At 46.5% G+C, this 21,684-nt stretch overlaps 1 protein-coding gene across 1 annotated transcript; it reads left to right on the top strand.

The window, feature by feature from the left end:
• Positions 1 to 6,375: 6,375 nt before the first annotated feature.
• LOC109732639 (uncharacterized) lies at positions 6,376 to 7,120 on the top strand. The gene is made up of 2 exons (XM_020291819.1): positions 6,376 to 6,991; positions 7,065 to 7,120. Exons 1-2 carry the CDS (start codon positions 6,376 to 6,378, stop codon positions 7,118 to 7,120), a joined length of 672 nt encoding a protein of 223 aa, XP_020147408.1.
• Positions 7,121 to 21,684: the final 14,564 nt, after the last annotated feature.

Genomic DNA, 21,684 nt, shown 5'->3' with positions numbered 1-21,684 from the left:
TAGGACTGGACCGACACATGCTGAGCTGAAAATTATCGAGAAGCTAGTTGAACTATATTACCCTGAGGAGATTATGTGGCGTCAACGTTCTCGGATTCAGTGGTTATCGGCCGGTGACAAAAATACAAAGTTTTTCCACCAAAGAGCAAGCATGAGAAGAAGGAAAAATCTTATAAAAGCTTTGACCAAACTAGATGGATCGAGTACATTCGATATGGCCGAGATGGAAGCAATGGCCAAAGAGTTTTACAGCAACTTGTTTGCCTCGGAAGGGGTCGGGGATATGGAAAGAGTTTTGGATCATGTGCCCCGCAAGGTCTCCAATGATATGAATCAGTCCCTTATGGCACCATATTCTGAAGCGGAGGTTAAAACTGCATTATTTCAAATGTTTCCAACAAAAGCTTCTGGCCCAGATGGCTACCCAGCTCATTTTTTCCAGCAGCATTGGGATGTGTGTGCAAAAGAAATCACAAGTGCAGTGCTCCGTATTGTGCAAGGTGAAGAGAGTGCGGAGGCGATCAATGAGACAATCTTGGTACTTATTCCTAAGATAGAAAATCCAACACTCCTCGCTCAATTCCGACCTATCAGCTTGTGTAACGTTCTCTACAAGATAGCCTCTAAGGTCATTGCAAACCGCTTAAAGACCATCCTGCCGGATATCATCTCTGCGGAGCAGTCAGCCTTTGTACCCGGGAGGCTAATTACAGATAACATCATTTCAGCATATGAGTGCTTACACTTCATGAAGAGGAACAAGGCGAAGAAAAATTGTTTTGCAGCATTGAAGCTAGACATGATGAAGGCGTATGATAGAGTTGAATGGCAGTACTTGGAGGCTATAATGCTCAAATTGGGCTTCAACCAGCAATGGGTAAATGTGATCATGGGCATGGTCAGGTCAGTCACTTTTTCAGTCTTGTTCAATGGTAAAAAACTTGAAGAATTCAGACCATCAAGAGGAATTCGACAGGGAGACCCCATATCCCCCTATCTTTTCCTGATAGCAGCGGAGGGCCTTTCGTGCCTATTGAAATCTAATCAGTCATCTAACTTGAGCGGGATCAAGGTGGCTTCAACGGCTCCGTCGGTGAACCACCTCCTATTCGCAGATGATAGCCTGCTGTTCATCAGGGCTAGTGTGGAAGGAGCAGATGAAGTGTCAAACTTGTTGAAAGATTATTGTCAGGCCTCTGGACAGCGAGTTAATAGAGATAAGTCATCTATATTCTTCAGCAAAGGGTGCCACAATGTTACTAGAGAAGTTGTGAAGAATGCATTGCAGGTTCCTAACGAATCGCTAAATGAGCGATACTTGGGCATGCCTACAGATGTGGGGCACTCGAAGAATGGCACTTTCAAATTTCTGAAAGACAGAATATGGAACAGGATAAAGGGATGGATTGAGAAAACTTTATCAGTGGGAGGAAAAGAAGTTTTGATCAAGTCGGTGGCCCAAGCTATTCCGGCATACTCTATGGCTTGTTTCAAACTTCCCCGTGGTTTATGTGAGCACATCAAGTCACTTATTCATGGTTTTTGGTGGGGAAGTTGAAAGATCGTGGATGTCGCCTAGAGGGGGGGGGTGAATAGGCGCTTTAAAATAATTACGGTTTAGGCTTGACCAAATGCGGAATAAACCTAACGGTTAATTTGACAAGCACAAAACCTACAACAACTAGGCTCACCTATGTGCACCAACAACTTATGCTAAGCAAGATAAACAACTAAGTGATAGCAAGATATATGACAAGAAACAATATGGCTATCACAAAGTAAAGTGCATAAGTAAAGGGTTCGGGTAAGAGATAACCAAGACACGCGGAGATGACGATGTATCCCGAAGTTCACACCCTTGCGGATGCTAATCTCCGTTTGGAGAGGTGTGGAGGCACAATGCTCCCCAAGAAGCCACTAGGGCCACCGTAATCTCCTCACGCCCTCGCACTATGCAAGATGCCGTGATTCCACTAAGGGACCCTTGAGGGCGGTCACCGAACCCGTACAAATGGCAACCCTTGGGGGCGGTCACCGAACCCGTACACTTTGGCAACCCTTGGGGGCGGTCACCGGAACCCGTCAAATTGCTCGGGGCGATCTCCACAACCTAATTCGAGACCCCGACGCTTGCCCGGAGCTTTACACCACAATGATTGAGCTCCGAACACCACCAACCGTCTAGGGCGCCCAAGCACCCAAGAGGAACAAGCTCAAGGGCACCAAGCACCCAAGAGTAATAAGCTTCTCAACTTGTAACTTCCACGTATCACCGTGGAGAACTCAAACCGATGCACCAAATGCAATGGCAAGGGCACACGGAGTGCCCAAGTCCTTCTCTCTCAAATCCCACCGAAGCAACTAATGCTAGGGAGGAAAATGAGAGGAAGAACAAGAAGGAGAACACCAAGAACTCCAAGATCTAGATCCAATGGGTTCCCCTCACATAGAGGAGAAAGTGATTGGTGGAAATGTGGATCTAGATCTCCTCTCTCTTTTCCCTCGAAAACTAGCAAGAATCCATGGAGGGATTGAGAGTTAGCAAGCTCGAAGAAGGTCAATAATGGGGGAAGAACACGAGCTCAAAGGATAAGGTCCATTGGGGGAAGAAGACCTCCTTATATAGTGGGGGGAACAATCCAACCGTTACCCCCACTTCAGCCCCGCAGAGAGCGGTACTACCGCTTGGCCAGCGGTACTACCGCTTGCCCCTATAAGCGGTACTACCGCTCCCCCTCGCGGTACTGCCGCTGAGCCCAGAGCGGTACTACCGCGGTGGCAGGGTGGTACTACCGCATACGAGCGGTACTACGGCCCCCACTGCCGCGGCTAGTACCGTAAAACCCGACACGAAAAAGACCCCTCGAATCGAGGCGGTACTAGTACGAGACCGTAGCGGTACTACGGCTGGGGCCACCAGCGGTACTACCGCTTGTAGCACCCAAGCGGTACTACCGCTCCAGCCCGCGGTACTACCGCTAGGAAACCAAAACTGCCATAACTTCTGCATATGAGCTCCGAATTGAGCAAACTCAAGCTTGTTGGATTGAGAAAGACGAGTAGCAACAAAACAACGACTGGTTATAGTAAGAAGAGGCAGGGGAGGTATGCCAACAAATAGAGGAGTGAAACCTCCAACCGAGAAGAACCGGCATAACCTCCAACATCGAAAACATCATAGAAGATGCGAGTGAACTCCGTTTTCGATGAACTCGAGCTTGTCATCAAGATGACCATAAGCTCCAAAACTCACAAAGAGAAGAACCAAACAAGAACCAACAAAGATGATGCAAGGATGCAATGGTTTGAGCTCTCTATGAACGATACGATCAAGCTACTCATCGAGAGCCCCCCTTGATAGTACGACAATCGATCCTATAACCCGGTCTCCCAACTACCATCATGAGACCGGTAAAATAGAAAACCTATCAAGAGCAAACCTTTGCCTTGCACATGGTCCACTTGAGCTAGATGATGACGATCTTGACTCCCTCAAGTTGGACCACCTTTCTTGGTTGCGTTGGCTCGATGAAGACTAGTTGATTGCTCCCCCATGCTCCACTATGGGTGAGCCACTCTTCCGCACATCTTCACAAGTCCATTGTCACCACAATGGACGGCAAGCTTCAAGCATTTGATCTCTTCATGATGCTTCACTTGAACTTGCACACCGCAACATCTTCACAAGTCCATTGTCACCACAATGGACGGCAAGCTTCAAGCATTTGATCTCTTCATGATGCTTCACTTGAACTTGCACACCGCAACCTAACCCCACAAAGAACTCTCACGAAGATCATGGGTTAGTACGCAAAGCGTAATTGACAATGCTTACCACACCATGGGATCGCTTGATCCCTCTCGGTACATCTTCTACGCTTTGTGAGTTGATCAAGTTGATTCACTCTTGACTTAGTCTTGATCAACCATGAATCTTTTCAGCTCTCTTCATTTGGATGATGTCTTGAAGATATACATGAATGATCACACAATCTTCTTCTCCAAGACATGCTTGCAATAAGCTCAACTCTCACATGACCAATCTTTGAATAATTCCTTAATAACACCTTGGTCACCACATAAACTCCTTGAAACCAACACATGAACTTCAAGAAATGCCTATGGACAAATCCTTCAAATATAACTCAAGGCAACCATTAGTCCATAGAGATTGTCATCAATTACCAAAACCAAACATGGGGGCACCACATGTTCTTTCAGAAGTAAAGAGGGAAAGAGAAAAACTCACTGGGTGTCATGGAAGGTTATGACAAGTCCTAAGTTCATGGGGGGGGGGCTGGGTTTCAGAGACTTGGAGTTATTTAATTTGGCTCTTTTAGCAAGACAGGCATGGCGGCTTCTTTCAGATCCCGAATCATTGAGTGCCCGTATCCTGAAATCGGTATACTATCCAACTACGGACATTCTGGGTGCAACTTTGGGATCAAGCCCATCACAAGTTTGGCGTGCTGTGTTGGAAGGGCGGGACATGCTCCAGCAAGGATTAATCAAGCGTATAGGGGACGGCCATTCCACACCAATATGGGATTGTAACTGGATTCCTAAAGAGCCGCTGCTCCGTCCGCTACTGCCTTTAGTCCCAAATCCTCCTCAGATGGTCCATGAGCTAATCAACAGTACTAATGCAACTTGGAATGCAGGACTAATCAGACAGGTCTTCTTGCCAATGGATGCCGAGGCTATAATGAGCATCCCCCTGTGTACAAGCAATATCTCAGACTTTTGGGCTTGGCATTTTAAACGCAAGGGTTTTTTTCGGTGCGATCTGCCTACCGGATGCTAGTTCACACAAAGATTCGACGAGAGAATTGGCTTGAGGGCTGTTATGACCCGAATTCTGTACCTGTAAACATCCTTGATCAATAAAGTTGCATGTGTTTGCCTCAAAAAAAATTTGAGAGCTGTTATGCTGAAACTGGGAATTAGCTCTGGCTTTACTGCGTTGTGTCTCATCGGTATCATTTGCTGTTATGTTTAACGGTGGCCAACAAGAGGAGTTCAAACCCACCCGTGGTATTCGGCAAGGTGACCCCATCTCACCTTATCTTTTCCTATTGGCTGCTGAAGGTCTATCATGTTTATTGAAATCCACCAACCCATCTGAGGCAGTTCATGGCATCACGGTGGCCTCAGGCGCCCCTCAAGTTAACCATATCTTATTTGCAAATGATAGCCTTCTCTTTTTTGATGCCACCTCAGAGATGGCCTCGAGGGTTGACTCTCTTTTGCAGAGATACTGTGGTGCGTCTGGTCAACGCATTAACAAGGATAAATCTTCTATCTTTTTTAGCAAAGGGTGTTCAGAAAATTTGAAAGAGGAAATTAAGTTGACTCTGGATGTTCAGAATGATAAGTTATCTGAGAAATACCTTGGCCTCCCCTCTGACGTGGGAAGAGCAAAGGAGGGATCGTTTAAATACTTGAAGGACAAAATTTGGAAACAGGTGCAAGGGTGGATGGAAAAAGCACTTTCAGTTGGAGGTAAAGAAGTTCTAATCAAATCCATAGCTCAAGCCATACCTACATATTCTATGGCATGCTTTAAGCTCCCCCGGGGGCTGTGTCTACATATTAATGGGTTGCTGTGTAAATTTTGGTGGGGTTCCAAGAAAGGCGAGAGGAAGACAGCATGGGTCTCTTCGGAGGTCATGTCACAACCGAAGTTCATGGGAGGTATGGGGTTTCGAGACATCGAGCTCTTTAATTTGGCACTTTTGGCTCGTCAAGCGTGGCGTCTCCTCCAGGAACCTAACTCGTTAAGTGCCCGCATCTTGAAGGCTGTGTACTACCCTGATTCTTCGGTGTTAAATGCAGAGATAGGCAAAAACCCATCGCAGGTTTGGAGGTCGATCTTCGAAGGATTAGACACGCTAAAACTTGGCCTCATAAAACGGATTGGTTCCGGAGAAAATACACACATCTGGGCAGAGAACTGGACCCCCCGCGACTACAAGTTGAGGCCGGTATGTGCTAAATCAAATAACCCGTCGCAGCATGTTTCTGAGTTGATTGACCAAGCTACAGCGTCATGGGATGTTCAAGTGCTTGATCAACACTTTTATGCGATGGACATAGCAGCGATACTCAATATTCCGTTAAGCACCAGAGTTCAGGTAGATTTTTGGTCCTGGCATTATGAAAGGAAGGGTGTTTTCACCGTTCGATCGGATTACCGTTTACTTGCTGCAAAGGACGGACTGGTTGGAGCACAACCCGGGACACTCCAATATTGATGCAGACCGGCGCTCCTGGACAAAACTATGGGGAGCAGATGTGCCATTTAAAATCAAGGTTTTTGCATGGCGACTAGCTAGGACATCTTTGCCGACAGGCGATGTGCGCAAGCATCGGAGCATGGCCGAAACACCTGAATGCGTGATATGCCAGGCGGCCAACGATACTTGGCGCCACTCCCTGTTCGATTGTCAGATGGCCAGATGTGTTTGGGCTCTCGCGGACGAGGAGTTGACTGAGGTCGCCATATCAAACCGCACGGAGGATCCTAAGCTGTGGTTGCATTGGCTCGTGGACACTTTACCGTCGGAGGACCTCTCCAAGGTGCTTGTGACGATGTGGGCGATATGGTGGGCTAGACGACGGGCTATACACGATGATCAGTACCAGAGCCCCATTAGCATGCATTGCTTCATTAACAAATTCCTTGCTGATCTTGAGTTGGTCACTATTCAGAGCTCCGAACGAGCCAGCGGCATGCATGCAAGGGAAAAGGCTGTGCATGCAAAAAATGAGCTGCAGCGTGCAGTGCAGGAGGACGGGCTTGTACACGATCTCTCGAAGGGCTGGCAGCGTCCAACAGAGCATAATGTGAAAATCAATGTCGATGGGGGCATCTCGCGGGACAGAACGAAAGGAGCGGCGACTGCCATCTGCCGGGACAAAAATGGACTTTATTTGGGTGCCTCGGTCGTCGTGTTTGAAGGCTTGATTGACCCGGCATCATTGGAAGCTCGTGCGTGTAGCGAAGCTCTGGCATTAGCTATGTACTTGCATGTGGATTCAGATTGCGTTGCTTCGGATTGCAGTGAAGTGGTGGCCAATATTGAAGCAGGCGTTCCGTGTCACTATGTCACTATCTTGAGGGAGATCACAGCCCAGCGGACCTTATTCCGAGACCTGAAGTTTATCCATGAGAAGCGTCAACATAATGGCGAGGCACACGCACTTGCCAAAGCCAGTTCTTCCCTTTCTCTTGGGCGCCATGTGTGGCTGTTATGCTTGCCCGATGTAATCTGTACCACCATGAACATTGATCATTAATAAAGGGTGCAGTTTCCTCAAAAAAAAAAAAATCTAGTACTCCCACCCCTAGGGTGCTCCCGGTGCTCCAAACTCGGTAGCACATTTTTAAATGTTTAAAAAATTCTGAAGAAAATTCAGCACATTGACACAACATCAATGTACGTTAAAAAAATTCAAATCAAAATTCAAAACATTACTCGAGATAGAAAAAAAATGACAAAATGGACATCAATGTGATAATGGGCCTAATATAAAGCCCAACTTAAGTTGCGTACTATTTACCGTCGAATTTGTCATTTATGTTTCTCAAACCACATTTCGAACTTTGATCTCAAATTTTTTGACAACATACTTTGATGTTGTGTCAATGTGATGGATTTTTTTCAGAATTTTTCGAATATTTAAAAATGTGCTACCGAGTTTTGAAGCACCGGAAGCACCCTAGGGGTGGGAGTACTAGATATTTTCCCGACCCAGATGGGCCAGAATGGCCTACATGAAATTACGGGGATGAGTTCTTTTCACCTAAGCTTACAAATTGTGGGTCTGTTTTGTTGATGCCCTGGGTTTCATGCCAGGCAAAAAATGATGCCTGGTAGCCTGGAGAAAAGGGAAAATATGTCTGGTCAGGCTTGCCTCTGCTCCTGCTGTTTGGTTGAACGCCTTGCCTAGCACACATATGTACACAATAAAAAAATCAGCATGTCAGGTTGAGTTGACGGCAGTGAGCATGCAAACCATAGATAATCACATGCAGATGCACTAATTAGTCCCGGGTGGCATTAGCTTGGAAGCCACGCGTCTGAATTCATCGGCCTGAGCCAGGCTAAGCAAAATGCCTGCCAGGCTATCAGTTCCAGGCCTGGGAGGTACCCGAAATTCCAGGCCTCTAACAAAACAATATCCAGGCACATCTCAGGCAGGTCTCAGGCCAGGCAATTGTTCTCCAGGGTTGGAACCAAACACACCCTGTACTACCTCCATTCATTAATATCTCTACTACTATAGTACAAGAAATTTTAAATTTGGGATTAGCCATCCATCCTGAGCAGAGGCACTTCTTAGCCGTTGATTCCCTCTATGGAGTGAATCCTTGTCGCTTATCATAGGAAACTCGAGTGATCCAACGGCTGTAGTTACTGGGATTCGCTCCATCCAGTCGCCCGCCAAAACGAGGTGGGCGGGATTTTTCTGGACCGATCGAGACACTGCACGGCTACCTGCACACCTTGCATCCTCACGTGATGGTGACTAGAAATTTTCTCATTCAAGATCTTCTATGGCTGGCTTTTGTAGTACCTATTGTGTAAACATAGATTTTTTTAATGAAGGAACAGATATCGTATTTGCAGTTCGACCGGGACACCACGTGCACTGCACGTGCGTCATACTAGTAAGACATTGGGCTAGTTTAAAATTACCCAATTGGTAAGTGCCACATGTGTGGCATGAAGCACTCTGGTCCTGACGTTTTTTACAACTAAAGTTACCATCCAAAAAGAAAAACAAACCCAAAAAACTAAAACTTGCCATCCGGAAAATAAATTTACCATGCTTGACAACTACTGTTGCCATTCTTGCGTCACTAAACTTGCCATAAAAAACGTTCGGAGTTGCCATGTGTTCGCGCCACACGTGTGACACTTATCAGGGTCCTAAAATTAAACTAACCCAATGTCTTATATTAACGAATGGAGGTAATAGTTTTTTTTGTGTGGGAGCTTACAAATTTTAGTTGACCACTCAAAAGAATATACAAATCATAGAATTTTTTTCTTTTGAAAAAATGCGTCCTGGCTCATTTATTGCAATATCGTTACATTGATTATTACAAGAGGCGTGACAAACATGAGTGGACCACCATCCCAAAATAGACTACACTTTGAATCATAAGCATGCCTTGCAGTAGAATGAGCCACCTTATTGGCACTCCTTGAACAATGTGGGAATGAGAATGTTCCAATTATCTGAGCTCTCACAAAACACTCATCTGTAGTTACGGAACAGGGGTCGGGACTTCCATATCACCATTCCATAGCTGAATAATATCCAAAGAGTCGGATTCGATGATAATTAGGGAGCACCCTAATTGTTCCAGGAAGGCAAGACCATTTTAAAAGCTGAACAATGACACCTACAACAACCTCAACATGATCATTGTGTAATACAGCACCCGTAGCACCCATACCATCCTTGAAATAAGCAACATCGTTGTTCAGTTTTATAGGATTCTTGGGGAAGTTTTGACCATGGTATTTCATGATTCGAACTGATGAGTGATTTGATGAGAAAGCTTGTATAGCATATGCAAACCTCGCTGGGGAGGCCTTCGTTTCTCCATTAACCATCTCCCTGATTGAAATATGCCCTCGAGGCAATAATAAAGATGTTATTTATATTTCCTTATATCATGATAAATGTTTATTATTCATGCTAGAATTGTATTAACCGGAAACTTAGTACATGTGTGAATACATAGACAAAACAGAGTGTCCCTAGTATGCCTCTACTTGACTAGCTCGTTAATCAAAGATGGTTAACTTTCCTAACCATAAACATGTGTTGTCATTTGATGAATGGGATCACATCATTAGAGAATGATGTGATGGACAAGACCCATCCGTTAGCTTAGCATAATGATCGTTAAGTTTTATTGTTATTGCTTTCTTCATGACTTATACATGTTCCTCTGACTATGAGAGTATGCAACTCCCGAATACCGGAGGAACACCTTGTGTGCTATCAAACATCACAACGTAACTGGGTGTAAAGATGCTCTACAGGTGTCTCCGAAGGTGTTTGTTGAGTTGGCATAGATCGAGATTGGGATTTGTCACTCAGTGTATCGGAGAGGTATCTCTAGGCCCTCTCGGTAATGCACATCACTATAAGCCTTGCAAGCAATGTGACTAATGAGTTAGTTGCGGGATGATGCATTACGGAACGGGTAAAGAGACTAGCCGGTAACGAGATTGAGCTAGGTATGAGGATACCGACGATCGAATCTCGGGCAAGTAACATACCGATGACAAAGGGAACAATGTATGTTGTTATGTGGTTTGACCGATAAAGATCTTCGTAGAATATGTAGGAGCCAATATGAGCATCTAGGTTCCGCTATTGGTTATTGACCGGAGATGTGTCTTGGTCATGTCTACATATTTCTCGAACCCGTAGGGTCCGCACGCTTAACGTTCGATGATGATCTGTATTATGAGTTATGTGATTTGATGTATCGAAGTTTGTTCGGAGTCCCGGATGAGATCACAGACATGACGAGGAGTCTCGAAATGGCCCAGACATAAATATTGATATATTGGAAGGTTGTGTTTGGACACTGGAATGGTTTCGGAAAGGTTCAGACATTTTCCAGAGTACCGGGGGTTACCGGAACCCCCCCGGGGAGTTAATGGGCCTTCATGGGCCCTAGTGGAGAGAGGAGGTGGCGGCCAGGTGGAGGCGCGCACCCCCCCAGCCCAAACCGGACTAGGGTTGGGGGGGGGGCTTTCCTTCTCTCGTCCTCCTCCTGTTGGAAATATGTCCTAGAGGCAATAATAAATGGTTATTATTATATTTATTTGTTCATGGTAATTGTCTATTGTTCATGCTATAATTGTATTGTCCGGAATTCGTAATACATGTGTGAATACATAGACCACAACGTGTCCCTAGTAAGCCTCTAGTTGACTAGCTCGTTGATCAACAGATAGTCATGGTTTCCTGACTATGGACATTGGATGTCATTGATAACGGGATCACATCATTAGGAGAATGATGTGATGGACAAGACCCAATCCTAAGCATAGCATAAAAGATCGTGTAGTTTCGTTTGCTAGAGCTTTTCCAATGTCAAGTATCTTTTCCTTAGACCATGAGATCGTGCAACTCCCGGATACCGTAGGAGTGCTTTGGGTGTGCCAAACGTCACAACGTAACTGGGTGACTATAAAGGTGCATTACGGGTATCTCCGAAAGTGTCTGTTGGGTTGGCACGGATCGAGACTGGGATTTGTCACTCCGTGTGACGGAGAGGTATCTCTGGGCCCACTCGGTAATGCATCATCATAATGAGCTCAATGTGACTAAGGTGTTAGTCACGGGATCATGCATTGCGGTACGAGTAAAGAGACTTGCCGGTAACGAGATTGAACAAGGTATTGGGATACCGACGATCGAATCTCGGGCAAGTAACATACCGATTGACAAAGGGAATTGCATACGGATTGATTGAATCCTCGACACCGTGGTTCATCCGATGAGATCATCGTGGAACATGTGGGAGCCAACATGGGTATCCAGATCCCGCTGTTGGTTATTGACCGGAGAGGCGTCTCGGTCATGTCTGCATGTCTCCCGAACCCGTAGGGTCTACACACTTAAGGTCCGGTGACGCTAGGGTTGTAGAGATATATGTATGCGGAAACCCGAAAGTTGTTCGGAGTCCCGGATGAGATCCCGAACGTCACGAGAGGTTCCGGAATGGTCCAGGTGAAGAATTATATATAGGAAGTCAAGTTTCGGCCACCGGGAAAGTTTCGGGGGTTACCGGTATTGTACCGGGACCACCGGAAGGGTCCCGCGGGTCCACCGGGTGGGGCCACCTATCCCGGAGGGCCCCGTGTGCTGAAAGTGGAAGGGAACCAGCCCTTAGTGGGCTGGGGCGCCCCCCTTGGGCCTCCCCCATGCGCCTAGGGTTGGGAACCCTAGGGGGGGAGCTTCCCCCTTGCCTTGGGGGGCAAGGCACCCCTTCCCCCCCACTTGGCCGCCGCCCCCTTGGAGATCTGATCTCCCAAGGGCTGGCGCCCCCCCAGGGGTCCTATAAATAGTGGGGGGAGGGAGGGCAACAACCAACAGCCTTGGGCGCCTCCCTCCTCCCCTGCAACACCTCTCTCTCTCGCAGAAGCTCGGCGAAGCCCTGCCGGAGACCCGCTACATCCACCACCACGCCGTCGTGCTGTTGGATCTCCATCAACCTCTCCTTCCCCCTTGCTGGATCAAGAAGGAGGAGACGTCGCTGCACCGTACGTGTGTTGAACGCGGAGGTGCCGTCCGTTCGGCACTCGGTCATCGGTGATTTGGATCACGGCGAGTACGACTCCGTCATCCACGTTCATTGGAACGCTTCCGCTCGCGATCTACAAGGGTATGTAGATGCACTCCCTTCCCCTCGTTGCTAGTACACTCCATAGATGCATCTTGGTGAGCGTAGGAAAATTTTAAATTATGCTACGATTCCCAACAGTGGCATCATGAGCCAGGCCTATGCGTAGTTACTATGCACGAGTAGAACACAAAGCAGTTGTGGGCGTTGAGTTTGCTAATTCTTCTTGCCGCTACTAGTCTTTTCTTGTTTCGGCGGCATTGTAGGATGAAGCGGCCCGGACCGACCTTACACGTACGCTTACGTGAGACAGGTTCCACCGATTGACATGCACTAGTTGCATAAGGTGGCTAGCGGGTGTCTGTCTCTCCTACTTTAGTCGGAACGGATTCGATGAAAAGGGTCCTTATGAAGGGTAAATAGAAATTGGCAAATCACGTTGTGGTCATACGTAGGTAAGAAAACGTTCTTGCTAGAAACCTACAAACCACGTAAAAACTTGCAACAACAATTAGAGGACGTCTAACTTGTTTTTGCAGCATATGCCTTGTGATGTGATATGGCCAGAAGATGTGATGAATGATATATGTGATGTATGAGATTGATCATATTCTTGTAATAGGAATCACGACTTGCATGTCGATGAGTATGACAACCGGCAGGAGCCATAGGAGTTGTCTTTATTATTTTGCATGACCTGCGTGTCATTGAATAACGCCATGTAAATTACTTTACTTTGTTGCTAAATGGTTAGCCATAGAAGTAGAAGTAATCGTTGGCGTGACGACTTCATGAAGACACAATGATGGAGATCATGATGATGGAGATCATGGTGTCATGCCGGTGAAGAAGATGATCATGGTGCCCCGAAGATGGAGATCAAAGGAGCATAATGATATTGGCCATATCATGTCACTATTTGATTGCATGTGATGTTTATCATGTTTTTGCATCTTATTTGCTTAGAACGACGGTAGTAAGTAAGATGATCCCTTATAATAATTTCAAGAAAGTGTTCACCCTAACTGTGCACCGTTGCGAAGGTTCGTTGTTTCGAAGCACCACGTGATGATCGGGTGTGATAGATTCTAACGTTCGAATACAACGGGTGTTGACGAGCCTAGCATGTACAGACATGGCCTCGGAACACACGCAATACACTTAGGTTGACTTGACGAGCCTAGCATGTACAGACATGGCCTCGGAACACGGAGGACCGAAAGGTCGAGCATGAGTCGTATAGAAGATACGATCAACATGGAGATGTTCACCGATCTTGACTAGTCCGTCTCACATGATGATCGGACACGGCCTAGTTAAAGTCGGATCATGTATCACTTAGATGACTAGAGGGATGTCTATGTGAGTGGGAGTTCATTAAATAATTTGATTAGATGAACTCAATTATCATGAACTTAGTCTAAAATCTTTACACTATGTATTGTAGATCAAATGGCCAACGTTGTCCTCAATTTCAACGCGTTCCTAGAGAAAACCAAGCTGAAAGATGATGGCAGCAACTATACGGACTGGGTCCGAAACCTGAGGATCATCCTCATAGTAGCCAAGAAAGATTATGTCTTAGAAGCACCGCTAGGTGAAGCACCAATCCCAGAGAACCAAGACGTTATGAACGCTTGGCAGCAGCGTGCTGATGATTACTCCCTCGTTCAGTGCGGCATGCTTTACAGCTTAGAACCGGGTCTCCAAAAGCGTTTTGAGAAACATGGAGCATATGAGATGTTCGAGGAGCTGAAACTGGTTTTTCAAGCTCATGCCCGGGTCGAGAGATATGAAGTCTCCGACAAGTTCTTCAGCTGTAAAATGGAGGAGAATAGTTCTGTTAGTGAACACATACTCAGAATGTCTGGGTTACACAACCGCTTATCCCAGCTGGGAGTTAATCTCCCGGATGACGCGGTCATTGACAGAATCCTCCAGTCGCTCCCACCAAGCTACAAGAGCTTTGTGATGAACTACAATATGCAGGGGATGGAAAAGACCATTCCCGAGGTATATTCAATGCTGAAATCAGCGGAAGGGGAGATCAGAAAAGAACATCAAGTGTTGATGGTGAATAAAACCACTAAGTTCAAGAAGGGCAAGGGTAAGAAGAACTTCAAGAAGGACGGCAAGGGAGTTGCCGCGCCCGGTAAACCAGTTACTGGGAAGAAGTCAAAGAATGGACCCAAGCCCGAGACTGAGTGCTTTTATTGCAAGGGAAGTGGTCACTGGAAGCGGAACTGCCCCAAATACTTAGCGGACAAGAAGGCCGGCAACGCCAAAGGTATATGTGATATACATGTAATTGATGTGTACCTTACCAGTAATCGTAGTAGCTCCTGGGTATTTGATACCGGTGCGGTTTCTCATATTTGTAACTCAAAACAGGAACTACGGAATAAACGGAGACTGACGAAGGATGAGGTGACGATGCGTGTCGAGAATGGTTCCAAGGTCGATGTGATCGCCGTCGGCACGCTACCTCTGCATCTACCTACGGGATTAGTTTTAAACCTCAATAATTGTTATTTAGTGCCAGCTTTGAGCATGAACATTGTATCTGGATCTCGTTTAATTCGAGATGGCTACTCATTTAAATCTGAGAATAATGGTTGTTCTATTTATTTGAGGGATATGTTTTATGGTCATGCCCCGCTGGTCAATGGTTTATTTTTGATGAATCTCGAACGTGATGTTACACATGTTCATAGTGTGAATACCAAAAGATGTAAAGTTGATAACGATAGTCCCACATACTTGTGGCACTGCCACCTTGGTCATATTGGTGTCAAGCGCATGAAGAAGCTCCATGCAGATGGACTTTTGGAGTCTCTTGATTACGAATCATTTGACACATGTGAACCATGCCTCATGGGTAAGATGACCAAGACTCCGTTCTCCGGAACAATGGAGCGAGCAACCAACTTATTGGAAATCATACATACCGATGTGTGCGGTCCAATGAGTGTTGAGGCTCGCAGAGGATATCGTTATGTTCTCACTCTCACTGATGATTTAAGTAGATATGGGTATGTCTACCTAATGAAACACAAGTCTGAAACCTTTGAAAAGTTCAAGGAATTTCAGAGTGAAGTCGAGAATCAACGTGACAGGAAAATAAAATTCTTACGATCAGATCGTGGTGGAGAATATTTAAGTCACGAATTTGGTACACACTTAAGGAAATGTGGAATAGTTTCACAACTCACGCCGCCTGGAACACCTCAGAGAAACGGTGTGTCCGAACGTCGTAATCGCACTCTATTGGATATGGTGCGATCTATGATGTCTCTTACCGATTTACCGCTCTCATTTTGGGGCTATGCTTTAGAGACTGCCGCATTCACTTTAAATAGGGCTCCGTCGAAATCCGTTGAGACGACACCGTATGAATTATGGTTTGGGAAGAAACCTAAGCTGTCGTTTCTAAAAGTTTGGGGATGCGATGCTTATGTCAAGAAACTTCAACCTGAAAAGCTTGAACCCAAGTCGGAAAAATGCGTCTTCATAGGATACCCTAAGGAAACTATTGGGTATACCTTCTACCTCAGATCCGAGGGCAAGATCTTTGTTGCCAAGAACGGGTCCTTTCTGGAGAAGGAGTTTCTCTCGAAAGAATTGAGTGGGAGGAAAGTGGAACTTGATGAGGTGATAGTCACCCCTTCCGAACCGGAAAGTAGCGCAGCGCGGGAAAATGTTCCTGTGGTGCCTACACCGACTAGGGAGGAAGTTAATGATGATGATCATGAAGCTTCGGATCAAGTTACTACTGAACTTCGTAGGTCCACAAGGACACGTTCCGCACCAGAGTGGTACGGCAACCCTGTCCTGGAAATCATGTTGTTAGACAACGGTGAACCTTCGAACTATGAAGAAGCGATGGCGGGCCTGGATTCCGACAAATGGCTAGAAGCCATGAAATCCGAGATAGAATCCATGTATGAAAACAAAGTATGGACTTTGACTGACTTGCCCGATGAGCGGCGAGCCATAGAAAACAAATGGATCTTTAAGAAGAAGACGGACGCAGATGGTAATGTGACCATCTACAAAGCTCGACTTGTCGCTAAGGGTTATCGACAAGTTCAAGGGGTTGACTACGATGAGACTTTCTCACCCGTAGCGAAGCTGAAGTCCGTCCGAATCATGTTAGCAATTGCCGCATACTATGATTATGAGATATGGCAGATGGACGTCAAAACGGCATTCCTTAACGGCTTCCTTAAGGAAGAGTTGTATATGATGCAGCTGGAAGGTTTTGTCGATCCTAAGAATGCTAACAAAGTATGCAAGCTCCAGCGCTCAATCTATGGGCTGGTGCAAGCATCTCGGAGTTGGAACATTCGCTTTGATGAGATGATCAAAGCGTTTGGGTTTACACAGACTTATGGAGAAGCCTGTGTTTACAAGAAAGTGAGTGGGAGCTCTGTAGCATTTCTCATATTATATGTGGATGACATACTATTGATGGGAAATGATATAGAATTCTTGGAAAGTATAAAGGCCTATTTGAATAAGTGTTTTTCAATGAAGGACCTTGGAGAAGCTGCTTATATATTGGGCATCAAGATCTATAGAGATAGATCAAGACGCCTCATTGGTCTTTCACAGAGTACATACCTTGACAAGATATTGAAGAAGTTCAATATGGATCAGTCCAAGAAGGGGTTCTTGCCTGTATTGCAAGGTGTGCAATTGAGCAAGGCTCAATGCCCGACCACAGCAGAAGATATAGAAAAGATGAGTGTCATCCCCTATGCCTCGGCCATAGGGTCTATTATGTATGCCATGCTGTGTACCAGACCTGATGTAAACCTTGCCGTAAGTTTGGTAGGAAGGTACCAAAGTAATCCCGGCATGGAACACTGGACAGCGGTCAAGAATATCCTGAAGTACCTGAAGAGGACTAAGGATATGTTTCTCGTTTATGGAGGTGATGAAGAGCTCGTCGTAAAGGGTTACGTCGACGCTAGCTTCGACACAGATCTGGATGACTCGAAATCACAGACCGGATACGTGTATATTTTGAATGGAGGAGCAGTAAGCTGGTGCAGTTGCAAGCAAAGCGTCGTGGCGGGATCTACATGTGAAGCGGAATACATGGCAGCCTCGGAGGTAGCACAGGAAGCAGTCTGGATGAAGGAGTTCATTACCGACCTAGGGGTGATTCCCAATGCGTCGGGCCCGATGACTCTCTTCTGTGACAACACTGGAGCTATTGCCCTTGCGAAGGAGCCCAGGTTTCACAGGAAGACCAGGCATATCAAGCGTCGCTTCAACTCCATTCGTGAAAGTGTTCAAAATGGAGACATAGATATTTGTAAAGTACACACGGACCTGAATGTAGCAGATCCGTTGACTAAACCTCTCCCTAGGGCAAAACATGATCAACACCAGGACGCAATCGGTGTTCGATTCATCACGATGTAACTAGATTATTGACTCAAGTGCAAGTGGGAGACTGTTGGAAATATGCCCTAGAGGCAATAATAAATGGTTATTATTATATTTCTTTGTTCATGGTAATTGTCTATTGTTCATGCTATAATTGTATTGTCCGGAAATCGTAATACATGTGTGAATACATAGACCACAACGTGTCCCTAGTAAGCCTCTAGTTGACTAGCTCGTTGATCAACATATAGTCATGGTTTCCTGACTATGGACATTGGATGTCATTGATAACGGGATCACATCATTAGGAGAATGATGTGATGGACAAGACCCAATCCTAAGCATAGCATAAAAGATCGTGTAGTTTCGTTTGCTAGAGCTTTTCCAATGTCAAGTATCTTTTCCTTAGACCATGAGATCGTGCAACTCCCGGATACCGTAGGAGTGCTTTGGGTGTGCCAAACGTCACAACGTAACTGGGTGACTATAAAGGTGCATTACAGGTATCTCCGAAAGTGTCTGTTGGGTTGGCACAGATCGAGACTGGGATTTGTCACTCCGTGTGACGGAGAGGTATCTCTGGGCCCACTCGGTAATGCATCATCATAATGAGCTCAATGTGAATAAGGCGTTAGTCATGGGATCATGCATTGCGGTACGAGTAAAGAGACTTGCCGGTAACGAGATTGAACAAGGTATTGGGATACCGACGATCGAATCTCGGGCAAGTAACATACCGATTGACAAAGGGAATTGCATACGGATTGATTGAATCCTCGACACCGTGGTTCATCCGATGAGATCATCGTGGAACATGTGGGAGCCAACATGGGTATCCAGATCCCGCTGTTGGTTATTGACCGGAGAGGCGTCTCGGTCATGTCTGCATGTCTCCCGAACCCGTAGGGTCTACACACTTAAGGTCCGGTGACGCTAGGGTTGTAGAGATATATGTATGCGGAAACCTAAAAGTTGTTCGGAGTCCCGGATGAGATCCCGGACGTCACGAGAGGTTCCGGAATGGTCCGGAGGTGAAGAATTATATATAGGAAGTCAAGTTTCGGCCACCGGGAAAGTTTCGGGGGTTACCGGTATTGTACCGGGACCACCGGAAGGGTCCCGGGGGTCCACCGGGTGGGGCCACCTATCCCGGAGGGCCCCGTGGGCTGAAAGTGGAAGGGAACCAGCCCTTAGTGGGCTGGGGCGCCCCCCTTGGGCCTCCCCCCATGCGCCTAGGGTTGGGAACCCGGGGGGGGGGGGGGGGAGCTTCCCCCTTGCCTTGGGGGGCAAGGCACCCCTTCCCCCCCACTTGGCCGCCGCCCCCTTGGAGATCTGATCTCCCAAGGGCTGGCGCCCCCCCAGGGGTCCTATAAATAGTGGGGGGGAGGGAGGGCAGCAACCAACAGCCTTGGGCGCCTCCCTCCTCCCCTGCAACACCTCTCTCTCTCGCAGAAGCTTGGCGAAGCCCTGCCGGAGACCCGCTACATCCACCACCACACCGTCGTGCTGTTGGATCTCCATCAACCTCTCCTTCCCCCTTGCTGGATCAAGAAGGAGGAGACGTCGCTGCACCATACGTGTGTTGAACGCGGAGGTGCCGTCCGTTCGGCACTCGGTCATCGGTGATTTGGATCACGGCGAGTACGACTCCGTCATCCACGTTCATTGGAACGCTTCCGCTCGCGATCTACAAGGGTATGTAGATGCACTCCCTTACCCTCATTGCTAGTACACTCCATAGATGCATCTTGGTGAGCGTAGGAAAATTTTAAATTATGCTACGATTCCCAACACCTCCTTCCCTCCTTCTCCTAGTGGGAATAGGAAGGGGGGCGAATCCTACTTGGACCGGGAGTCCAAGTATGACTTCCCCCCATGGCGCGCCCCCCTTGGGCCGGCCACCTCTCCTCCACCCTTTATATACGTGGGAGGGGGCACCCCAAAGGCACACCAAGCCTTCTCTTAGCCGTGTGCGGTGCCCCCTACACACCTCTGTCATATCGTCGTAGTGCTTAGGCGAAGCCCTACGCCGGTAACTTCATCATCACCGTCGCCACGCCGTCGTGCTGACGGAACTCTCCCTTGTCCTCAACTGGATCAAGATATCGAGGGACGTCATCGAGCTGAACGTGTGCTGAATGTGGAGGTGCCGTACGTTCGGTGCTTGGATCGGTTGGATCGCGAAGACGTCCGACTACATCAACCGCGTTACTAAACGCTTCCGCTTTCAGTCTACGAGGGTACGTGGACACACTCTCCCCACTCATTGCTATGCATCTCCTAGATAGATCTTGTGTGATTGTAGGTAATTTTTTTGAAATACTGCGTTCCCCAACAGTGGCATCCGAGGCAGGTCTATGCGTAGATGTTATATGCACGAGTAGAACACAAAGAGTTGTGGGCGATAATAGTCATACTGCTTACCAGCACCGTTTTACTTTGATTCGGCGGTATTGTTGGATGAAGAGGCCCGGACTGACATTACATGACCGCGTTCATGAGACTGGTTCTACCGACGTGCTTCGCACACAGGTGGCTAGCGGGTGTCTGTTTCTCCAACTTTAGTTGATTCGAGTTTGACTACGCCCGGTCCTTGTTGAAGGTTAAAACAACACACTTGACGAAAAATCGTTGTGGTTTTGATGCGTAGGTAAGAACGTTCTTGGTAGAAGCCCGTAGCAGCCACGCAAAACTTGCAACAACAAAGTAGAGGACGTCTAACTTGTTTTTGCAGGGCATGTTGTGATGTGATATGGTCAAGACGTGATGAGATATAAATTGTTGTATGAGATGATCATGTTTTGTTAAAGTTATCAGCAACTGGCAGGAGCCTTATGGTTGTCTCTTTATTGCATAAGATGCAAGCGCCATATAATTGCTTTACTTTGTCGCTATGCGATAGCAATAGTTGCAAAAGCAATAGTTGGCGAGACGACCATGTGACGACACGTTGATAGAGATCAAGATGATGGAGATCATGGTGTCATGCCGGTGACGATGGAGATCATGACGGTACTTTGGAGATGGAGATCAAAGGCACAAGATGATGATGGCCATATCATGTCACATATTTTGATTGCATGTGATGTTTATCTTTTATGCATCTTATTTTTTTAGTACGGTGGTAGCATTATAAGATGACCCCTCACTAAATTTCAAGGTATAAGTGTTCTCCCTGAGTATGCACCGTTGCTATAGTTCGTCGTGCCGAGACATCACGTGATGATCGGGTGCGATAAGCTCTACGTTCACATACAACGGGTGCAAGCCAGTTTTGCACATGCAGAATACTCGGGTTAAACTTGACGAGCCTAGCATATGCAGATATGGCCTCGGAACACTGAGACCGAAAGGTCGAACGTGAATCATATAGGAGATATGATCAACATAGAGATGTTCACCATTGAAAACTACTCCATCTCACGTGATGATCGGACATGGTTTAGTTGATATGAATCACGTGATCATTTAGATGACTAGAGGGATGTCTATCTAAGTGGGAGTTCTTAAGTAATATGATTAATTGAACTTTAATTTATCATGAACTTAGTCTTGATAGTATTTGCATATCTATGTTGTAGATCAATAGCTTGCGATGTAGCTTCCCATTTATTTTTGATATGTTCCTAGAGAAAACTAAGTTGAAAGATGATAGTAGCAATGATGCCGACTGGGTCCGTGATCTGAGGATTATCCTCGTTGCTGCATAGAAGAATTATGTCCTTGATGCACCGCTAGGTGACAAATCTATTGCAGGAGTAGAAGCAGACGTTATGAATGTTTGACAAGCTTAGTATGCTGACTACTTGATAGTTCAGTGCGCCATGCTTAACGGCTTAGAATCGGGACTTCAAAAACGTTTTGAACGCCATGGAGCATATGAGATGTTCCAAGAGTTGAAATTA

Source organism: Aegilops tauschii, chromosome 7, assembly GCF_002575655.3.
Source record: "Aegilops tauschii subsp. strangulata cultivar AL8/78 chromosome 7, Aet v6.0, whole genome shotgun sequence".
NCBI lineage: Eukaryota > Viridiplantae > Streptophyta > Magnoliopsida > Poales > Poaceae > Aegilops > Aegilops tauschii.
The sequence above is the reverse complement of the archived record's forward strand: the minus strand, read 5'-3'. Positions and strand labels throughout refer to the sequence as shown.

What these genes read in the sequence shown, in the direction of transcription:
- LOC109732639 (XM_020291819.1), top strand. Translation starts at nt 6,376, where the DNA reads ATGGCCGAAACACCTGAATGCGTGATATGCCAGGCGGCCAACGATACT. An exon ending in CCCGGCATCATTGGAAGCTC is followed by an intron (nt 6,992 to 7,064) that starts GTGCGTGTAGCG and finishes TTCGGATTGCAG; the next exon opens with TGAAGTGGTGGCCAATATTG.